The sequence below is a fragment of the Colletotrichum gloeosporioides genome (genome assembly GCF_011800055.1).
Source record: "Colletotrichum gloeosporioides strain Lc1 chromosome Unknown consensus_17, whole genome shotgun sequence".
NCBI lineage: Eukaryota > Fungi > Ascomycota > Sordariomycetes > Glomerellales > Glomerellaceae > Colletotrichum > Colletotrichum gloeosporioides.
The window spans coordinates 867,752-887,180 of record NW_025544662.1 but is presented as its reverse complement, the minus strand read 5'-3'; the positions used below and the strand labels follow the sequence as shown (position 1 = coordinate 887,180).

The 19,429-nt window shown below is 54.5% G+C and overlaps 5 protein-coding genes across 5 annotated transcripts; 1 reads left to right on the top strand and 4 right to left on the bottom strand.

Moving 5' to 3' along the window:
• Window positions 1–19: 19 nt before the first annotated feature.
• Window positions 20–2,565, bottom strand: GCG54_00011172 (uncharacterized protein; the record flags this gene model as incomplete). Its single annotated transcript, XM_045411081.1, has 4 exons — window positions 20–804; window positions 905–1,340; window positions 1,410–2,002; window positions 2,133–2,565. The coding sequence occupies 4 exons, from the start codon at window positions 2,563–2,565 to the stop codon at window positions 20–22; spliced, it is 2,247 nt and encodes a 748-aa protein (XP_045268139.1).
• A 1,956-nt stretch (window positions 2,566–4,521) lies between these two features.
• On the bottom strand, window positions 4,522–5,619 carry GCG54_00011171 (uncharacterized protein; the record flags this gene model as incomplete). The annotated part of the gene is made up of 2 exons (XM_045411080.1): window positions 4,522–5,070; window positions 5,161–5,619. 2 exons carry the CDS (start codon window positions 5,617–5,619, stop codon window positions 4,522–4,524), a joined length of 1,008 nt encoding a protein of 335 aa, XP_045268138.1.
• An 821-nt stretch (window positions 5,620–6,440) lies between these two features.
• On the bottom strand, window positions 6,441–10,080 carry GCG54_00011170 (uncharacterized protein; the record flags this gene model as incomplete). Its single annotated transcript, XM_045411079.1, has 2 exons — window positions 6,441–9,777; window positions 9,842–10,080. The coding sequence occupies 2 exons, from the start codon at window positions 10,078–10,080 to the stop codon at window positions 6,441–6,443; spliced, it is 3,576 nt and encodes a 1,191-aa protein (XP_045268137.1).
• A 5,284-nt stretch (window positions 10,081–15,364) lies between these two features.
• On the bottom strand, window positions 15,365–16,618 carry GCG54_00011169 (putative arabinose 5-phosphate isomerase; the record flags this gene model as incomplete). The annotated part of the gene is made up of 1 exon (XM_045411078.1): window positions 15,365–16,618. One exon carries the CDS (start codon window positions 16,616–16,618, stop codon window positions 15,365–15,367), a length of 1,254 nt encoding a protein of 417 aa, XP_045268136.1.
• A 1,894-nt stretch (window positions 16,619–18,512) lies between these two features.
• Window positions 18,513–19,149, top strand: GCG54_00011168 (Guanyl-specific ribonuclease F1; the record flags this gene model as incomplete). The annotated part of the gene is made up of 2 exons (XM_045411077.1): window positions 18,513–18,822; window positions 19,052–19,149. 2 exons carry the CDS (start codon window positions 18,513–18,515, stop codon window positions 19,147–19,149), a joined length of 408 nt encoding a protein of 135 aa, XP_045268135.1.
• Window positions 19,150–19,429: the final 280 nt, after the last annotated feature.

Here is a 19,429-nt window from a genome sequence, read left to right as displayed (position 1 = left end):
ATTACAGGCTCAGATTCAATTACTTACCAGCGCTGGTGCCAACCATGAGATCGAAGAATCGCCCGATCGGAACATCGAGACCAACAAAATCCTCTAGACGCTTGAGAATCGTGAGCTCGACAATTCCACGAACGCCACCCCCATCAAGTGAGAGGACTCGTAGGCCTGAAAGGGGAGGCCGTGTCTGAATGTTGAAAGGCCAATTCGGTCCGCCGGAGGCTTTGCAAATGACACATTCGATATGAGTGTGATTACCTGGGTATTTGCAGTCGTCAGATGTTGAATCGAAGTCTTCTAAACAGTCGACGCAAAGCTGGTGAGAGCACGGTAAAACGAACTCAACGCGGCCGAATAGACATCCCAGACATATCTTTGGTAACGTGTCGTTGTTTGCAATTCTTTCGGACTTCGAGTCCCACCGAGGATATCCCTGAAGTTGACGAAGGGCTGAAAGCTGCGCCTTGTGTCTCTCAGCGACTAGTGTGCGCCAGCTTGTTTGGCGTACCATGCTGGGCGCTTTAGCTTCATCGATCGACTCCATCGTTTTCCGGAGAGTCGAGTGTATCAGTTCGAGGAAGAGTGATTTGTCAAAGACACCTTGGACAAACGGTCCATCGCTCAGGATAGCGCCAGTCCTGCTCTGGTGGCCCAAGGCATGACCATACCTGAGGTTGACACATCTATCCCCAGTCTGTGGATCGACGAACCCACAACGTCTGTAAACAATGAGGAAAGAATCCACAGCTTTCATACAGATTGACTTCAGATCCCCATTGAATACAAAGTCAGGATGTGAAATAAGCTCTAGGAGTGCGAATAAATGTCATTATGAGGATTTCAATGAGGTAGGAAAGACTGCCTCCAGCTTCATCAAACTAAATTTGGTGATGAAAATGCTACTTACTGCGCCCTTCAACTCGAAGGCTGTTCAGCAAAATGCTCGTTGCTAAGACACCTGTCGTGGATTCAAGTCTTTCCTCTGGGTTGTCTTCCAAGGCATACCGAATAAAGCTTGAGAAGTTCTCCTCCAGGCTTCCAGGAATAGAGAGTTCTTTCCTACACTTGTCGAAGTCGAATGGTGCAGAATTGCCGCTAGCCAAGTGTTGGAAAGCAAACTCCGTGACGAGGTTCAACTGTCTGACATCGAACCGGGTCCATGCCTTTTGTCTGAGATTCTGAACACGGATAGAATCGAATTCTACCCGGTGCGCAAGTTTCGAGTATTGCTGGCACATAATCTCTGTGGTTCCCAGATCCCCGTAGCCTTCCTGAGGGATGTAATGGACATGAACACTAGAGAAGCTCTTTTCGAAGAGCTGTCTCATTGTCGAGGATCCGTGCTGTGGGGTTGACGGAGTTAGCATTCTGGCGGCTGTGGAGTGTCGACACACAAGTATTGAACTACTTACAAGAGCAGCTAGCTTCCTTACTCTGGCATTTTCCGTGATCTCAGGATCGATAGCTGAGAAAAAGCTGGACGTGACTGCATCTTCATCACCAGATAGCCAGTTTTTGTTTTGAATGAATGGCCCATTGAGAACAATGATGAGAGCAGGTAGCGACTGCTGGTTAATAGTGCTCTGTGCTCCGATCATGGACCAATCCAAGAGCTTCAGGGCAGAGTCTGCCCATGCCTTTTGATTGCGCATCACATAACAGACGACATCGCTGAAGATGTAGAGGAAGCGTGGGTAGAGCTCTTTGACGGCAGTCCTCCTGTCCATCACAGATCCGTCCTTGGTCTTCACCAGGTAACACCTACCATGTTTTGTCCACTCAGTCTGATGCTTTGAAGCCACAGGTTCCGTGCCAAATAGCCCCTCACAATCTGCAAAGAGTCTTGGACAGTCACTTCCAAATGTTGCGGGATCCGGGTAGAGATTGACTTCTCCGGTTGTAGACAGAGCAGCTGTTTCGATATTGTCGTCGGCAGGGACGGGGGCTTCGGGAGCGCCAAAGCGATCGAGTAGCTCTTTTTTTGCTTGGAAAATCAGAGAGCGAACTGCAGCGCGTTAGTAGGCATCCGCAAACACGTACATAAGGCCTGCTCATAGCGTAATTGAGGCATCGTCCTCCATTTTACGTCGGACAAGGAAAGATGAGTGAATCAACTCAGGATATCAGTAACTCACCAAGAGTGGACTTCCCAGCGTTTGTTTCTCCTATGAACGACGTGATGCTCGGAAATTGGCGCTTGGGACTGTTTCCATAGAATTCCATTGACCGTTCCATGAGCAGGGACAATCTCTTGGTCTCAACGATGGTATTTACTCTTCCCGAGGGGTTAACCACCGTGTGGAGGCCAAACCATTTGGATGCTTCATCGTCCCTGAAGCACTTATCTCTCTGACTTGGAGAACTCATTCCCAAGTTCTTACCGGAGACCTTAGCCCAGAAGGCAGTCGAACGTTTCGATCCACCCAGCCGATGAGTTGGATGGCGCTTCAAGTGTTTGTTCTGGAAACATGGCTCGCAGAACTTGTTACTGCAAGAACAAGTGACGTCGCAGGGCTGTTCATCGCACTTCTCACATAGATCGACAGGAAAGCTTGATTGGCGACTCATCGTAGAACCTCATCAAGATGGATTCGATAACAAAGAGAAAGAAGTAGGTTCCACAATAGTAAATTACAAAGCAGGGGGCAAGATGGAGAAGCCAGAAAGTGTGGGAATACTCGTTCAAGTCAATGTCAGTAAGGAGAGCAATGTTGTGTTATAACTCTCTATCCCTGGAATTCCATAGCCTGATTTTCGAACGTACACCAGGATCCTACCCTCCCAGCCACTTACGCGTGAGCTTCCAGAACATATTCTGCCAGTTCACTCTGGAATCACTGAGCTGCTACAATGGGCTGAAGCCTGGTCCCGTTGCCTTCTCAAAGGCAACTGAAACAGAGGCGCTAGAATGAGACTGTTCCACCACAGCTCAAGTATTAGACCAATTGGAAATGATTTCTTCTCCAGCACACCGCCTCTCCATGCAGTCATCTTTGGGGGTTCAGCGACAGTCGCATCAGCAGCTGCAGTTTGTCAACGCCAAATGGCGGATTCCATAAAGTCAGCTGAGATATGGAACAAAAGTTCTTAACGCCACAATTCTCAGCCGTCGATCTTGTTCGAAATTAGTATCTATTCATGCATCACAGTCCGACAAACTTCGGTGCATATGTCGTTATCTTTGAGGGGCGGTGGCGGAGTTAAAGGCGTTCTAGGGTAAGGCGGCCACAGCCTGCTCCCGCACACCGTCATGTTACTGATGAGAGAGTCCATAATGGATGGAAATTTGGCATGTCGTTGGGTCTATACACTACCCCAGCGGTGAAACCCGTGTTTCCCAACGATTCAACAAGCCATGACCTGACTGCTGAGTGTGGCTCAAACCTTTCTCATTCAGCTTGCTGCCATCGTCAGCTTCGGCGATGCGAGCGTATGCCATCCCCGGAACATCTCCTGAGTGACTGAAACATGTCACATGGTAATTCTAGGCCCCTCTGCCTCTGCCTGTCACGTCAAGCTGGTTATTTGGACGGCGATGCAGAGGATTAGAGATAGCCCTCTTCGTCGCTCGAGAAGCTAGCTACTTTGCGTTTCCGGCCTCTACCCCCTCAAGCCCTCTCACACCCTCTCTTAAAACCTTACAAATACCTTCACTTACCCCTCTCTTAGGTAGCTTTATACTATAGATACTAAGGGCAGTGTTCTACTGGCTGCATTTAGCAGGAACCACAACTCCCATGTCTCGGTCACTAAGGAGATGTACAACAAGTAGCGATACAACACATAGAAATGTATCAGTTTCGCATCTCTGCCGTCCTGTCCTCCAAGTGCCGAACAGAGGCATCGTCAGCTTTCTCTTCTAAATATGATCGCCAGCCTACTACACGAATGGGTCATCCGTATGCTGCGTTGATGAACTAAGAGCACAGATAGAGGCCAGCCAGACGGCTTGATGAAGTTTCTAGCCTAATGAAAAACCAATGGGTATCTTCAAAATCTCACCGTGTCACCCGTATCTTGTCCTTGTGTAGGGCCTCTCGCACTATCGAAAATCCAAGTCATTCAGAGCCGTTCATCGTCACTCGTCATCCCCCATAGAACACGTGAAATCACGTCCGCATTTCCGTCCCACCCACAGAAACGGGAAACCGCAAAGCAAGTATGGATCAAGCCATCTAATCAGGTGCTAACGAACTACAATATCAGAATTTTTTGAAGCTTCTTCAGTTCCGTTCCAGCCTTTTCAACTACAAAATTCGCGGTTGGCGAGAAAAAAGTCTATCCTATCCGAAGTTCGAACCCTACGCGCCTGCAGCCCACCAGCACACGACGGGATAGACACAAAGAAAGACCTTTATCTCAAGCGTTTATCAAGAGGAGGAGAGCCTTTCAAGAGTTAAGGCCTGTCTCGAGCAGACAAATATAATGTTTGAAATCAAGACCAGTGCAGGGTACAGTCAAACGTGTCTTTTCTTCTTTCTGGTGAAGCCAGGGCTCTATTCATAGCCTTAGCATAGCAGGACTCTACGCATCCTTTATCGTAAACCTAATATTCAACACACTCGACCCCCGATCCGCATCAAACTCAAACCCCTCCGCCGGCCCAGGCTTATCCGCCAGACTCTTCGGCTGGATCATCCCCCACACCACCGCCTCCGTGATCTCCTTCACGCCCAGCGTATCCTTATGCTGAATCAGCATCCACGCCGTCCCCGCGCCGTGCGTGCTGCCCAAGATCGCGTCCCCCTCGCGCGTGCCCATCTTGAACGTCACGCGGTCGTTCCACCCCGGCACGCGCTTCTGCCCCGACTCCTTGAGCGCCTGCAGCACGAGGTTGTACGTCGGCCCGTAGGTGATGTGCGCGCGGAAGACGACCTTGAGGCTCTTGGGGTCGACCTTTTTCGCCTGGCAGCCGAGCAGCCACTGGAAGAAGGCAAAGTCGGAGAGCGTGTCCATGTCGGGCACGGCGCCGAGGCCGTACTCCTTGACGGCGTACTTGGGGGACATGTTGACGTCGAAGATGAGCGCGCCGGCGGCGGGGTTGACGACGTTGCTGTAGGAGCCCATCGACGGCTGCGAGAAGTCAGTATACATTTCGGTGAAAAAAAGGCCCTCAACTCCAGGGAACAAAGTGGAAAAGGGCCCTCGGGCTGTTTCACGCACCTCCCCCGTCTCCCCGTTCGCCTGCTTAAACTTCTTGTCATGATCATAATAATACACCGCCCCGTTCTTCTCATCCACGGGAAACGCAGTGTCACTCATCGCCTCGCTGAGAAACTTCACATTGCTCGGCTTCAGCCCGCCGTCGTAGGGGTACCACCACGTATCCAAACTCCATCCCCACTGCGCGGCCCCGGCGGGGTCCTGGTACGGGCTCACCACCGACGCGCCGTCGTTCGCCGCCGCGGCCCCCGCGTTGTCCACCGGCATCAGGGTCCGGAGGTACTCGCCCTTCTTGACGCGGCCATCGTAGTCGGCGAGGAAGTCGGGGAACGCGCCCGCACGCCTGGAGAGCGTTTGCGGGGGCGTGGGCGACGCGGTGAGGCAGACGGCCTGGAGGAGGAGGAGCAGGAGCGGCAAGGACAGGCTCCGCAGCCTAGAAAAGAACGTTGCGCTGGACATCGTGAAAAGAGCGGCACTTTGTCACAGCAGGATCAGTAATCAGAGTGGTCACGGAGCGGGGGGACTCGGGGATGATTATGTGAACACGGGCTCGCCATCTTTTATTGACGATTCACGGAAAGTGAAAAGACTGGATCGTCTAGTCCTGCGCAGAGGCTGACGACGGGATAACCGACTCTCAATTAATGATCATTTCTATATAAGGGGGGAGGGGGAATAAGGTTACGTCCGAACTCATGTTCATCTTATAGCTAAAACGTTTGCGGGGTGTGAGCAATAGCATATAATACATGATTGTAAAACCTTTTCTTTCCGTATGAAATTTTCTTGTGCAAAAAGAACCTTCGTTCGTAAATGACGGAATTGACTCGATCAATGCAAATATAGAGCCGGCACGGGGCGACCGTCTCTGAGGCCAGGGGGAACGTGGTTCATCTGTGGGGCTTGGCATTTTGAACTACCATATAGCTTTCACGACGTAAAAGGAGGGGATGAGGAACGAGTCAGCCGTTCAGAATCAGACTGTTTATAGTCAACACATGCCGAATTCGAATCGTGAATCAATCAAGCCAAAAGATGAATGTCAAAAGATGGAATTCTGGCTGTCTGCAGCATTACCATACAAATTCCGCCACCCATCATCTCCCGTAACCCAAGCCATGTTTTCCCAATTCATTCCCCCGAAAGAAATCCCGATCCAGAAACACAAAACCCCGCAACCATTATATAGTACAATTACAAAAACAAGTCCGTCGTGAGAAAATCGACACGTGAACTCATGAATACGTCGCTACCAATGCTGAAGGCTGTGATATGCTGAACTAGTAACGATGACGTCTGGAGCGCCCAGCACCAATGTCAATGCGGCTCATCTCCTGCATGAGAGCCCACTCGCTCTCGCTAGCGTTGTTGGCTCCGCTCATGATGGGCAGAGGGATCTTCGCCGGGATCGGGGGACCACCACGCATGCCGCCGGGGGAGCTTCCGTATTGAGGAGCGTGATTCTCACTGGGGTAGTCCCACGTGCTCGCGCGTGACATGCGAGGCGGCGTAAAGTCGCTGCCGTGGTCCTGGTAGTTGTGCGAAGAGATGGGGGCCAGGGGACTGGATCCCGCTGGCGAGGTGGAAGGAAGAGCAGACATGCGTTGCGTCTTCTTCTGCAACCGGTTTCGGGCGCCACTGTTTGGAGCGGGCGGTGTGTTGTACCGATCCGAGTCGTAGGAGACGGGCGATACCTGAGATTGCGGCCGAGCCGCGATGCGAAGCTGACGACGACCGCTTGTAGGCGCAGGCTGGGGAGCCATTGAGACTCTTGATCGGACGGATGCTGTAGCTGGGGTCTTCGGACCCTTCGGCTCAGGCTCCGGCGCCCAAGTGTCCATGGGCAGGTGATCGGACGGATCAATCTCACGGCCATCGTGGGTGATGATCTTCTCATCGGGGTCGGGCCTGGAGATGTCGCTGCCAGTGGCGGACAATGTCGGGTTGAGCGCATCATATGAGTCGGGACCGAAGGGTACGCCAGATAATCTACGATGATCCGGGGGCGGCGCCGGACTGACCGACTTGCGCTTGATCGTGTGGGACGGGTTGGGGGACATTCCTCGTCTGGACTGCGGCGGCGGTATCGGTGAAAGGCCACGTGCGCGATGTTGAGGATGAGGACTGACAGAAATGCCGCGTCTCATATCGTGGTGAGGATTGGGCGAAACACCGCGTCCTCTCAGATCGTGGTGGGGGTTAGGCGAAACACCTCGTCCCCTCGTGTCGTGGGCGTAGGGGTTCGGAGAGGCGCCGCGGCCGCGCATATCCTGAGCGTAGGGTTGGGGTGATGCGCCTCTGCCTCTCATGTCCTGAGCATAAGGTTGAGGGGAGGCACCTCTTCCTCTCATGTCATGAGCGTACGGCTGCGGTGAGGGACCTCGTCCTCTCATGCTTTGATGCGGGGGCGCAGGCGAAGGCCCGCGTCCTCTATGCATATCACCACTGTAAGCAACAGACTGTCGGTTATCGTGTCGCGGCGGCATGTAGGTCTGGTCGTTGTATCCGGGATGCTGCCTACCACGTGTCGGCGTCGTGATACTCTCGGTTGTGTAACGCCTTGTCTGACGTCGGTCCTGGTAGATGCGGTCGGTGACATCTTGTGAGAGGCCGGGATCGACTCCTGGCACCAAAGAGGCAGGGACGGAGGGCATGGTCGTTGCCTTGATCTCAGTTCCCGAGAGCTCGGATCGCTGCGAGACATACGAGTTCTGGCTGCGAGAGTGATAGTCTTGAGGGCTGGGTGCGAAGTCTCTGGTGGCGATGGGAGACTGATGTTGGCGCACCATCTCATCACCTCTGATATCCCTCGTAGCGATGGGCGACACTTGGTGACGAACCATTTCATCACCTCTCGGGTCACGCATAGACATGGGAGACACTGGCTGATGTCGGACCATCTCGTCGCCTCGAACGTATGGCTGTGGTGAAGTGCTGTAGTGAGCAGGTGAAGCATTGCCTCTTCCAGCAAGCACCAACTCATCACCTCTAGGTTGGTACTCCGGCTGCTGTCGGTAGTCCTGCTGATAGTCCTGCTGGTACTCCGGCTGGGGAGAGGTGCTGAAACGACCTGGAGAGGCTGAGCCACGGCCCGCAAAAACAAGCTCGTTGCCCTGAGGTTGATAGTCTGGCTGCGGTGATGTGCTGTAAGGACCTGATGAAACCATCTCGTTGCTCCGGTCGTAGGCAGGATTGGGCGATTGGCCACGCTGGCGAGATCCCGCACTGCCTCTGCCGCCAATGTTCAACGGCGCCGGACTTGGCACTTGATCGTATCCCTGATCTTGTCCTTGTTCTTGGTATTGAGGTGCGCGAGCAGGTTGTCTAGGGCCGACGGCCAATGCTTGAGGTGGAGGCGGCGCTGGCTTCTGATCCTGTCCAAAGCCCAGTTCGTCATACGGAGGGGCCCGCGAGGTTCTTCGGGCGGTGGTCTTGTTCGCAGGTGTAGGCGATTCTGGAACATCCTCAACCGTTGGCTGCATAGACCTATACTCGGCATGTCCATCATAGGAGTGGTGTCGGGGGTGAGACTGCTCCTGGAAGTGATCCTCCGGAGCTGGCAGAGCGTGTCTGACCTCTGGAGCAGAGTCAAATCCACGGTACTGCGGTCGTCCAGGGTATGCTGCCGTAGAAAACGACATGCGGTGCGCCTCGTTTCGGAGGACATCCTGTCTCATGGCCGCATTTGCTGATTTCGGCGGGGTGTCGAATGAGCCCCTCAAGACCATATCCTGGGAGTTTCCTCTGCTGCGGTGAGCAGGAGGCGGCGGCGGCCTATCATCCTCGGTTGCGGGTGAGTTTCTGGAGTCCTCGAGAAGGTAGGAATCGCGGGGCGGTGGCTCCGAGCCTTGACGGTAGTGGGCTCGATCGACGATCTCTTGGGAAGCATATCTCGGGCTGTAGTCTCTCTCGTCGTGCTGCGAAGTGGGGCTATCGTAGCGCTCGTGCCTCGTGGGAGTGTGCTGAGGTGTCACCTCGGCGGGGTGAGGTAGGGCAGCGGGTGACGTCGGCGGAGGTAGCTCTGTCTGGCTGCGAGAAGCAGGAGTAGCGTGGTACTCGATAGCCTGCAATGGCGACTGCGTCGGCACTTGTGCGGGTGCGGGCTTCTTCGTGGGCATCGGTCGGGAGCCTGACAGACTCGGCTGCTCTCTCGGTTCTGGCGCAGGCGACGACGGTGCGCTCATCTCCTTGGGTCCTCGAGGGCCACCAGCGCGAGGCGGGGTCGGTGCTTGTTCCGGTGACGGAGCGGCGGGGGCCTCGCCCGTGAAAGGATCGGAGGGCAGCGGGCGTCTCTTGATCTGCTTTCGAGGGATCGTTCCGTGGGATGCGTATGTCTCAATCGGCTCGGCCTCGACAGGCTTCGGCTTCGCTACGGGCTTCTCGGGCTTTGGCCGGATATCGTAGTATGTGATCTCCATGCGAATCTCTCCGGCATACTTGCCCTTGAAGGTCAAGTTGCGCCACAGGTCGTTCTGTCCGCCGCCGGGAACAATGATGTCCCTGAGGTCGACCCAAGTCTCTCCAATGAGGTCCGTCTTCTTATCGTCGTGGAATACTGACACCTTGAGCTGGTAGTAGTCTGGGGAGTCGTGGACGGCGAATCGGAGCTCTTGGTCCCTGCAGAGTAGCATGTTAGTTATTGTCGGCGGGCCATGGATGGGCTCGGGGAAAGTGTCGGTACCATTTGGGTGTTTGTCCTCCGCGGATATCTGTCGTCGTCTTCTTCGCTTCCTTGCCGAGGCGTGCTGCACAGTAGGGGTCCTGCTTCCCCATGGTCTTGCGGTTGGGCAAGTTCTTTGCGCGGTCGACGATAGCGACCAGGGTGCCGATCAATGGGCCATCGACGCTGGGGTCGGCAAAGATGCCGGCCGTGTGCATCCCATTGAGTGGGTGCGATGCTTTCGCTTTGGACGTTAACATGTTTTGTGTTTGCTGTATCTGTGGTGTTGTAAGGTGTTGTTCGATGGGGCAGGGTCAATTCGGATGCCGTTTCGGGTTGACAAGGCGACGAAAACAACAAAAAGTGAAGCTGCTGGCAAGCCACACAGTGATGCGGATGCTGCTAGAGATAGGAAAATGCTGGCAACTCTGAGATATAGAGAGAGAGCTCGTTTACATTGACGGCTCGGTTCGTCTTCTTTTTCTTGAAAGACGGATATCAAAACAATGGCTCCAGGCGAGAGAAATATGACGATAGGGCAGAGACACACCCAACGGGTGAAACAAGGACGATGTTGGCGATGGAGAGAAAGAAGGCAGGGAGCCAGCACCCGAGTTTGCGTCTGAGCCGAGGAATGAATGGCAAACGGCGACGATGACGGGGTGAGAGGGGGAGGTGAAGAGAGGAAGTGAGGGTGAGGGAGAAGAGAGAGTGAGTTTGTGCGTGCGTGTGTGTGTGAGAGAGGAAGAAAGACAGACAGACACCGGGTCAGATCAGATCAGGAAGAGCAAAGCTAAGCAAGAACGAGCCAAGCAACGCAGCGCAGCGTGAGGCAAGGCAAGGCAAGGCAAGGTCGGGAGCGTAGCAGCAGCGGGTGGGAGGAGGCAGATGATGAATGATGAATGATGATTGTTTTTGGCTGGCGCAGGGCAGGCGGCGGCGACGGGCATGCAGCAGCTGGAGGAGCAGCAGAAGCAGAAGCAGCAGACGTGCATGCAGCAACACACTCAGGTACCTAGCAATTGGAGTCCAGTTGGAGTGGAGTGTGGAACCTGTCTGGCTCAGGTCAGGTACCTTACCCAGGATCCGTACTGCGTATCCGTACCTGGAAAAACCGGTGCAGGCAAGAGCTCGGTACCTGGGCCTCGCGGGCGTCCTGCCACTGGCTGCAGGTATCTCCTAGCTCTGTTGCAACGGACGACAGGTCCGGCTAACCTCGATCAGCGATGGCGCGCCTTACCTGCCTCGTAGTTTTTTTTTTTCTCTCTTCCCCTCCCGGCGCTGAGGCAAGAAACTCAGCAGGTACGAACCAGATAGAATGCCGCTAAAACAGGACAAGCGCCAAGGCCAAGCGCCAAAAAGACAGACGCCGCACTGTACATTGTGCTGCGTGCAGGGGCCATCCCCAGGCCGCGCGTGTGGTGGCTGGGCGAATGAGGGGCGGCACGACTCCACTCTGGCTCCACCGAGCACCTGGATTGGGGAATATGCTGTGGCTGGTCGGGCTGGGAAACGCGAGACACCTGCCGTGGCCTGTCACTTTTGTCACTCCCCCAAAAACCACCCTCCCAGGCATCCAAGCAAATGCCAGAAACAGGGCACTCGCAGAGTCCGATGAGACGACCGCCCATTCATGCCATCCGCATCAGTTATTGAGCGTCAAACTGAGGCAATGGGAGAGGTTGGTCCGTCTCTCTCATCACAATCTCACCACCCGCTCGCTCGCTTGCCCACCCAACCAACCCAGATCCAGCATCCAAGCCAACATCGCGCCCTCCCGCTGTCCCTTGAAGAACCCTGACCCAGGGCGAGCAGGACAGGACAGGGCAGGACAGGACATGACAGGGCAGGGCAAGCAAGGCCCCAGCAGCAAAAAGAGAGGTTGATGTCCCGCCGCCGCAGTCCACAGCAGGGGTTCATCGCCCTGAGTTGCGCCTTGCAGGGGTTCTCGAAGCCGGTCCCTTCCAGCCCGGCAAACCTTTTTTTCAACTCTTTCATCTCCCAGAAACCCGACTGCGCATCCGTATCGCGGTCAATCTTGCTCGCTTGAGAAAGTGAGGCCACAAGAAACCATGTCTGCACCCTAAAGGCTCCTCTTCCCGCTCCTCGCCAAACCTCCACCGTCCGGGGAGCCCTACAAGGTATCTCACAACTGAGCCACTTCGGCTCACTCTACCTGTCACTGCGGGATGGGCAGAGTCTGGACGTGTCTGATTGCGGTTCGTCGACGTGACTCGCTTGGCTCTCGGTAAATGCCTATGCTGCGTTGCAGTTCCACGGACACTGCCAAAGCAGTCTTGACCGTACATTCAGCGACTTGTTCAACCTCGCCGAAGCGGACATTGACAACCTAACCGAGCGATCAAAGCCGTCAAGAAGGCGGTCGGAGCTGTCACTTTTTGACTTTCCCGCTCAACCAGACGATTGGAGGTTGGGGAACAACGCATCGGGCCCGAACGAGCACTTCTCGAAGGAAAGAGTGCCTTGGCTCCGACTATCCGCTTGTGCTATGTTCCCTGTCGAGCTGACAAGACTCGAGCCGGGCAAAAACCTTCAAATAAACAAGCTATGAAACCTTCGCGGACGTGGACGAGCCCAAAGTCCCTCAATTCATTTCTTGGCCGGTCCAATCTGCTCGCTGGAAAGGCGTATTGGCGCGTTTCCGTTCACAAAACGAACAGGCGCCGTCCAATCCGCAGCTGCAAGGCATTGGTGAAAACACCGATGGAGCCAACGGGGGATATGCACATCATCCCGAAGACTGAGCCTCAATGGGTGACGCGCCCCAGCTTTGGCGCCGCCCCAATGAGAATCGTCGAAACAGACTCGGGAAGCGAAGACAACATCATGGACCAATCAAAGCCCTTTTCTCGACGGTTCTTCATGTCATGATTCCGGAAACGCTGCCCCCAATCAACTTGACGCGACTCGATCGCCGGTTTCCAGACCTTTAGAACCCCGCCTTCAATGACACAACACGCCGGCCGGGCTCAGACGACAGTGTACTGTTCTGGTATTCACGAAGTTTCTGAATGCTTCGGGACCGACAAAGTGTATTCGAATCAGATGGTTCGTCCGAGCGAGGACTTGGGAGAATTGCGTAATAGTATTCCGTCTATTCATTTAACAGACGTTTGCTCATTGACGTTACTGGCACGCTCTCACGCAAACCGGCCATTCCCATCAACAGGCCCGACCTGCCCCACCGCCAAGCCGTGCAGAAAAGAAAGAGCTGACGTCGACATGCCCCGCCAGCAAACCAACAAAAATAGAAGCAAAGAAACACAATCCCAATCTTTTAAGCTTCCTTTCGTTTAAATCGCGATAGATCGTCATTGTGGATTCCCAAGTCCATCCAACAGAAGACGACATCAAAAAGTGCCTAACAAGGCACACACTCGTATGCACCAGGGGCCGTTCTCAGACAATGCACGCCTTGCCGTTCGGTCTTACCCGCGTCCGCGGCGAAGGGGGGATTACGTGTTGGACGTACGTCTTCCCGCATTCCTTCAAGACCTCCCAAGACACACAACTTGCATTCCGATGCAAGTTCATGACGAAGACGAACGTTTTTCGTCTCTCTCGAGTCCGTGTTCATCTGATACTCTGCGACCAAGGCCGCATCGAGGCCCGGAAAAGATCACTTCTTACTAATCTTCTCATCCGTGCCGTTCCTGTCATCATCATCATCGTTGTCGTCGTCGTCGTCGTCGTCGTCAGTTGCTGGATGTACAACGAAACACCCCAAGTGACAACCTCCATCCAAGTCTCACACTCATCGAAAAGAAGCAACCATAACCCGCCACACTGATTCTAGCGCCACGTCTCAACGGTCAAGCCCTTCCTAGCGCTTGGGATCGAGACCCTTTTTCAGCATAGTCCATTATTGAACTTTCCAGCGAGAAAAAAAGCCTCAGCACAGTGTCCGCAGTCCGAGACCATGGCGCGCGTCTCTAATTAGTTCATCTTGTCTCCTTCCCTTTCTCTTCTCGAGCAACCACCCCCACCCGCCGCCGCCGCTACTAGGCGCATCTCTCCACGGCAACCGTACCAGACAACGGCACAGTTGCTGTGGAAGAAGAAGATTTACAGTTGGCGCCGCGGGCTGCAACGATCTATTGAAAAAAGGGGGAGAGCGCCCACCAATATTAACATGTTCCAGATTTGTTGAACGAGATGTTCTGACTCGAATGTGTGAACTAAACAGAAGTCTGCAGGTACGACTCATGGTGAGGTAGAGGTTGTGGCCAAGGCCAGGAGGTTACGATAGAGACGGCAATAGCGATGACGATAGATAGTGACAGTAACAGAAAAGCAAGACATAGCCATGGAAGCAAAAGACAGAAAACGCAGACAGCCTCTAACCACCTAGTAAATGCCACGATGCTTCGGACATCACCACGACTCACGAGCGCCATGGTTCATATTCTGCAGAATCTGGGCAAGTACGATGAAATCAAATACCACATTCTATGAACCACCTCGTTCCATTGCGCAGACCACAGAACCAAGTACAGTGTTCGCCGAGCCTCGGGGCCGTATCTCAACACCCGGTGCGACCCCCGTAAGCCGGCGCCGACGCCGGGTGGGGGGGCAGGTTCAGGTCCACCTTGCATGCAGCATGTCCACGTCGCCTCGCCCGGCCCGAGTACTCGAGATATGACATCCACTGGCTCCCGATGCGCCGGGTATCCAGCCCGAACATCGCGTGCCACGCAATCCTCAGACCAAACTCCAATTCTAGCACACCCCGCTTCCTACTTGCTCGAAGAATCGGTAATCAATATCCAGAAGCTGGTAGCAAAGCACCGCACTGTGGAAGATGGAGACGGGCCCCCCTTCAGGTTCCTACACGATGCCCGAGACGGGGCCCCCATCGGCGAGTGTGGAATTTGGGGACCAAACTTTCCCACACCGCCGTCGGATTCCATTCCCCGATATCTTTCAGCCTTACGAGCTAATCACCTTGAGTGAAGCCCCCCTCCCCGACTACAAGTATCTGCCCCCAACCATAGGTATCTTTTGGAGAAAACCCGAACGATGGCGGCCCGACGGGCGGCGTTTATGCGTTGTTCATGAGTAAAGCTGGGTGAATGGCTGAGGGGCAGCACCGTTGCGGGAGGGATCTTGCCTGTACAAGACCCGAGCTAAAGAGCTCGTCATTACGGGAATTGAAGGGAGCTTTGGGCACCAACAGCAGCAACTAACCCAGCCCAACATCGCGATTCACATGCTTTTCCTTCCAAGTTCAGGTCCTTTGGTCTCTGTAGTGGAGAGTTGGTGACAGCCAGCTCCAACACGCGCGGCTTTGCATTTCGTCGGACTCAGTTCCGGTCCTTTCGCATTCCTTCCCCAAATGCTCTATCGACGTTTATCGTCTGCGGCTCAAAGGCCGTGCGATGTAAAAATTCCAATGTGTGCCTCCCCTGGCATGAGCTCTTCGCTACAAGCTTTCATAATATCCTCTTTTCGAGTACCGTGTCTTCAAGAAAAAAACCCCGTAACAGCCAGTCGCCCAGCAAGAAGTGTCTCCCAGTATGTCTTTCAGTCCTTCCATTCCAGAAGCTTCCCGACCTCCAAAACGCCAACCATATCTCCCTGGTCAAGCACAGCCAGTATAGAATCCGCGCGACAGACGTACTCGCCATCGTCGGCCGCTCCTTGCATGTTCCTCACAAAGTTCACCGCCCGCCGTATTGTCGTCTCCGACGAGATGGATAGCATCTCCGCTCTGGGCACCATCAGCCCCGGGATCTCATTTAGACACCGCGCAAAGTCTTCCGTCGCCAGTTTCCTGATCCGGCCCGGGGACGCGACGTCGTTGCCTATGCGGACCCAGCCCGAGGTCGAGTCGTACGCTGCCCGGAAGAGGTCCGCGCCGACGCTGTCTGTACACAAGCCCACCAAGTCTGGGATGTCCGTCCAGGGAACGGCAAGGTCCAAGATGGTCTGCGGTTTCCTAAACGCAGCGCCAATAGCACCTCCCGGGTGGTTCTTCGAAAACACTTGTGACATGCTGGGATGCAGCTCCTGACCCGCAGCAATGGCGAGCGCATCACCCACAGCCAAAGCAACGGTCGTAGATGTCGTAGGTGCGGATACACCAAACGACGCCGTTTCGCTTTCGTGAATGGGTGCCGGCAGGAGAATGGTGTCCGGCCTGAGCTTGATGAGCTCACACGTGTCCGGCCGAGTGTGTCCCGTGAGTATGATTAAAGAAGACGGCTTGTCCAGGTGAGGCAGCAGGTTGAAAAGCTCTGACGTCTTGCCGGAGAAGGTGATGAACATGAGGATATCGTGTTTTTGCACTATGCCGAGGTCTCCGTGCAGGGCGTCGATTGGGTTCAAAAAGACGGACGCAATGGAGAGGCTGTTGAAGGTCGCGACCAGCTTGTTGGCAATATGTCCGGACTTGCCCACGCCCGTGATCACGAGCTTACCCTTCTCGCCCTTGTGCCGTGTGATTGCTGCGACCGTGCGATTGAAGCCGTCCCGGGCAACTGGATCTGTCTCATACAGCGCGGCAACTGAGCGCAAGGCTGCCGCTTCTGTCTTAAGTACGTGTGTTGCGGCGTGAAGACGGTCTTGTACTGTGACTGAATTCTCGTCTGTCTCGAGCATCTCGTCGGGCGATCCCAAGCTGAGCTCTTCTAATTCTTCGAGAAATTCGTCCTCTGGAGGTGACACCGGTGGTGAAGGCGGCGACGGGGGCGGCATCGATTCGCAGTGAGGAGCGCCCAGCACGTATACTGCGCTGGTTTGCACCGGCCGGTGCTCTGTATAACGAGAATCTCCCATGATTATGATGTTCGGTTGTGAACAGTAAACACAGCTTGAGGTGAAGCAGTTGACGATCCGATCGCACGTTGTCGTCCAAATAATTCGCAGGCTTCGTTACCGTTACCAATCAGGCAGAGTCAAAGTGTCGCCGTAAACTGAAATTCGTAATGCGCCTCGTCCCTTTGAAAGTTTGCTCTGTGGTGGGGGAATATGCAGGCGAGGACAGCTGCGCGGGATCACACAAAATAAAGGCCCAATTCACCTGAGATTGAGTCGCGGGGAGCAGCTGGAAAGATGAGCAAAGATGTAACCAAATTCCATGACGTTGAGAAAGATTGCGGCGGCCGGGGTTTAATGAGAATTTGTCCGAAGCGCGCGCGCGCGAGTTGAGTTCAAGAGCAGAAAAAGCAGGTCGAATACGTAAGATATGTAGAGATACCGAGGACCCTGCGCGAAAAGCGAGCGAGCTTTCCAAACTCACCTTAATTGCTGCCCCTCCACTCGGGGCTACCCTTGGCTTAGCTTCACGCATAGTGGGTAGCTGTCCCCGATCCGGATGCCACGACTGGCCGATAACCCCATCTCTTGGTGCGGCATGTCGCGCGTGGAAGGGATGGCTCTGTATGCCCTGCCTCTGGCGTGATCGAGCCTGGCGCCCTGACTGGATCCCCGAAGGAGGGACGGTTGGTAATCAGATCCGAGGCGGATAGTCTCGAGTTCCATGAGAAAGCTTGGAAAAGTACAAGCCTCATGCTTTGTGGACGTAGATGGCGCTCCCACCGGTTCCGGGAAATCGAGTCATTCAAGGGGGCTCATTGGCTTCGAGAACGATGAGCCAGACCGAACAAAGATACGGGCGCGATAGACAGCGTGCGGCGTGTGTTCCTCCCAAGCAGCAGATAGGCAGAAGGTCGGAATCACAAGCAGCCCGAACCCTGTCCATCCGGTGGGGTTCCGCGAGTCTATGATCCATCGATGTTTTTTTGAGCATGCGTTAGACATCGATGCGGCCAAACAAGGCGATGATGCGTGCGTTTGGCAGACGTCAAAATCGACCATCCTGGACTGCCCTGGCCAGGTGCTATTCCAGGAGAATTTTCTTGACCGCCGTCAACACAGCTCAGGCAGATAAAACTGGCGTTTATTTTGTTTTTCGTGGCCGGCTAAGGTTGTTGTGAAGATCGGATCGGATTTCAGCGGAGATTTCGGTTGAAATTTCATGGGTGTACAGAGTACGATCGCCGAAGACCCTAAAGACCCTGGCCGCAGGTGTCAACGAGACCGCAAAAGGCCCGACCTCCGCTTGAGATCCGCTTCGAATGTCGCTGGATTGGCTTTGCAATTCGAATTGTACAGCTGTCGTGATTCATAAACTTTTGGTGTTTTGTTTCCTGAGTCGCGTTGCATTCGTTCAACCCTCTCTTGTGGGATCATCGTTTGCCGTTCTCCGGGACTTGCAACTCGATCTCCCATTAGCCGGAGTGAGATTGTGCAGGAGCAGCTTGCAAGCCAATCAAAAGAGGCATGAGCAACACGACTCCTGGATCCGAACACTGCGTTGCCATGCACGGCAGTTGACACGAGAGCGAGAATAAGGATCGCTGGAGCTGTGCTAGCGAGAGCCAACCATGTTGTGGTATGACAGCTTCGCTGTGCAAGTTTGTCACTGTCGCACTCAGGAGAACCAAACCACGCCGGCGACCAGATAGTTCTCAGTATGGCGAGAAATCGTTCAAAAGAAGGCAAAAAGGCAACCTCCAGATGATAGAATGGATGCGAGAAGCAGCAATCCAAACGTCGTTCTCTGCGTTAGAAGTCGCCGTCCTCCTTGTTTTTGACTGCTTTAATTGTCCTCGTCCTTGCCCTTGTCATTCTTTTGCCTCAAAATCCCTCGTTCTTCGTACTCAGCGACATGCATCTTGGCGCAGCCATCGTCGCGGCTCTGAGCCTTACAGGCTATGCATTCCCGAAACAGCGACCTGGATACCTCCGGATGCTGCCGCGGGCCAACGACACCGAAATTTCGTGCGGGCAGACCGAGTACACGCTGACCGAGGTGAGATCGGCGGCGGATGCGGCTTGCCAGCACGTGGAGGATGACACGACGGCGGGCAGCTCGAGCTATCCGCACACGTACCGGAACCAGGAGGGTTTTGACTTCAACGGAGTTGAGGGCCCCTTTGTCGAGTTTCCGATGAAGACAAGTGGTGTCTACAAGGGCGGTAAGCGATTCAGTGCAAATGGCATTTGTCGGTTTGCCTAGGTGGTGAGATCGGCGATCCGGGCGTGGGTGCTTGTGCAAGCTATTAGTCGCAGCTCGCCAAGTCGCATTAGCGGCAGGGCTGGCTGCTCCCCTCCCCCCCGCGATGCAGCGCCATCTCCATGATTTGAGTAGAGAAAGTGAGGCTTGAGCTGACAGGTTTCTCGTGATGATAGGCAAGCCAGGAGCAGACCGGGTAATCATCAACGAGAAGTGTGTTTTGGCAGGCCAGATCACGCACACGGGAGCCAACGGCAATGCGTTCGTGGGATGCGAGGGCACCAGCTAGGCGCCTATTGGATGGTTGGCTTAGAGAGGCGATGCTGATAACGGTCTTGGTGTTTACCCCCCACGATCTGCTTTAAGCGTCTGACAGAGCTGCCTTGGTGGTTTGAAAAGCGGTTAGCACGGCTAGGACAGCGAAATTACGGCCACGTCGCCGACATTCTTTTTCTTGACGATTCTGCTCCAGCCCCTCTAATTCGTGTCCTTTTCTCGAGAAATTTCGTTTCCGCAGTGTAACAATTCGTCGCATCTCGAAGACGCACTCTCCATCTGCCGGCGGCAAG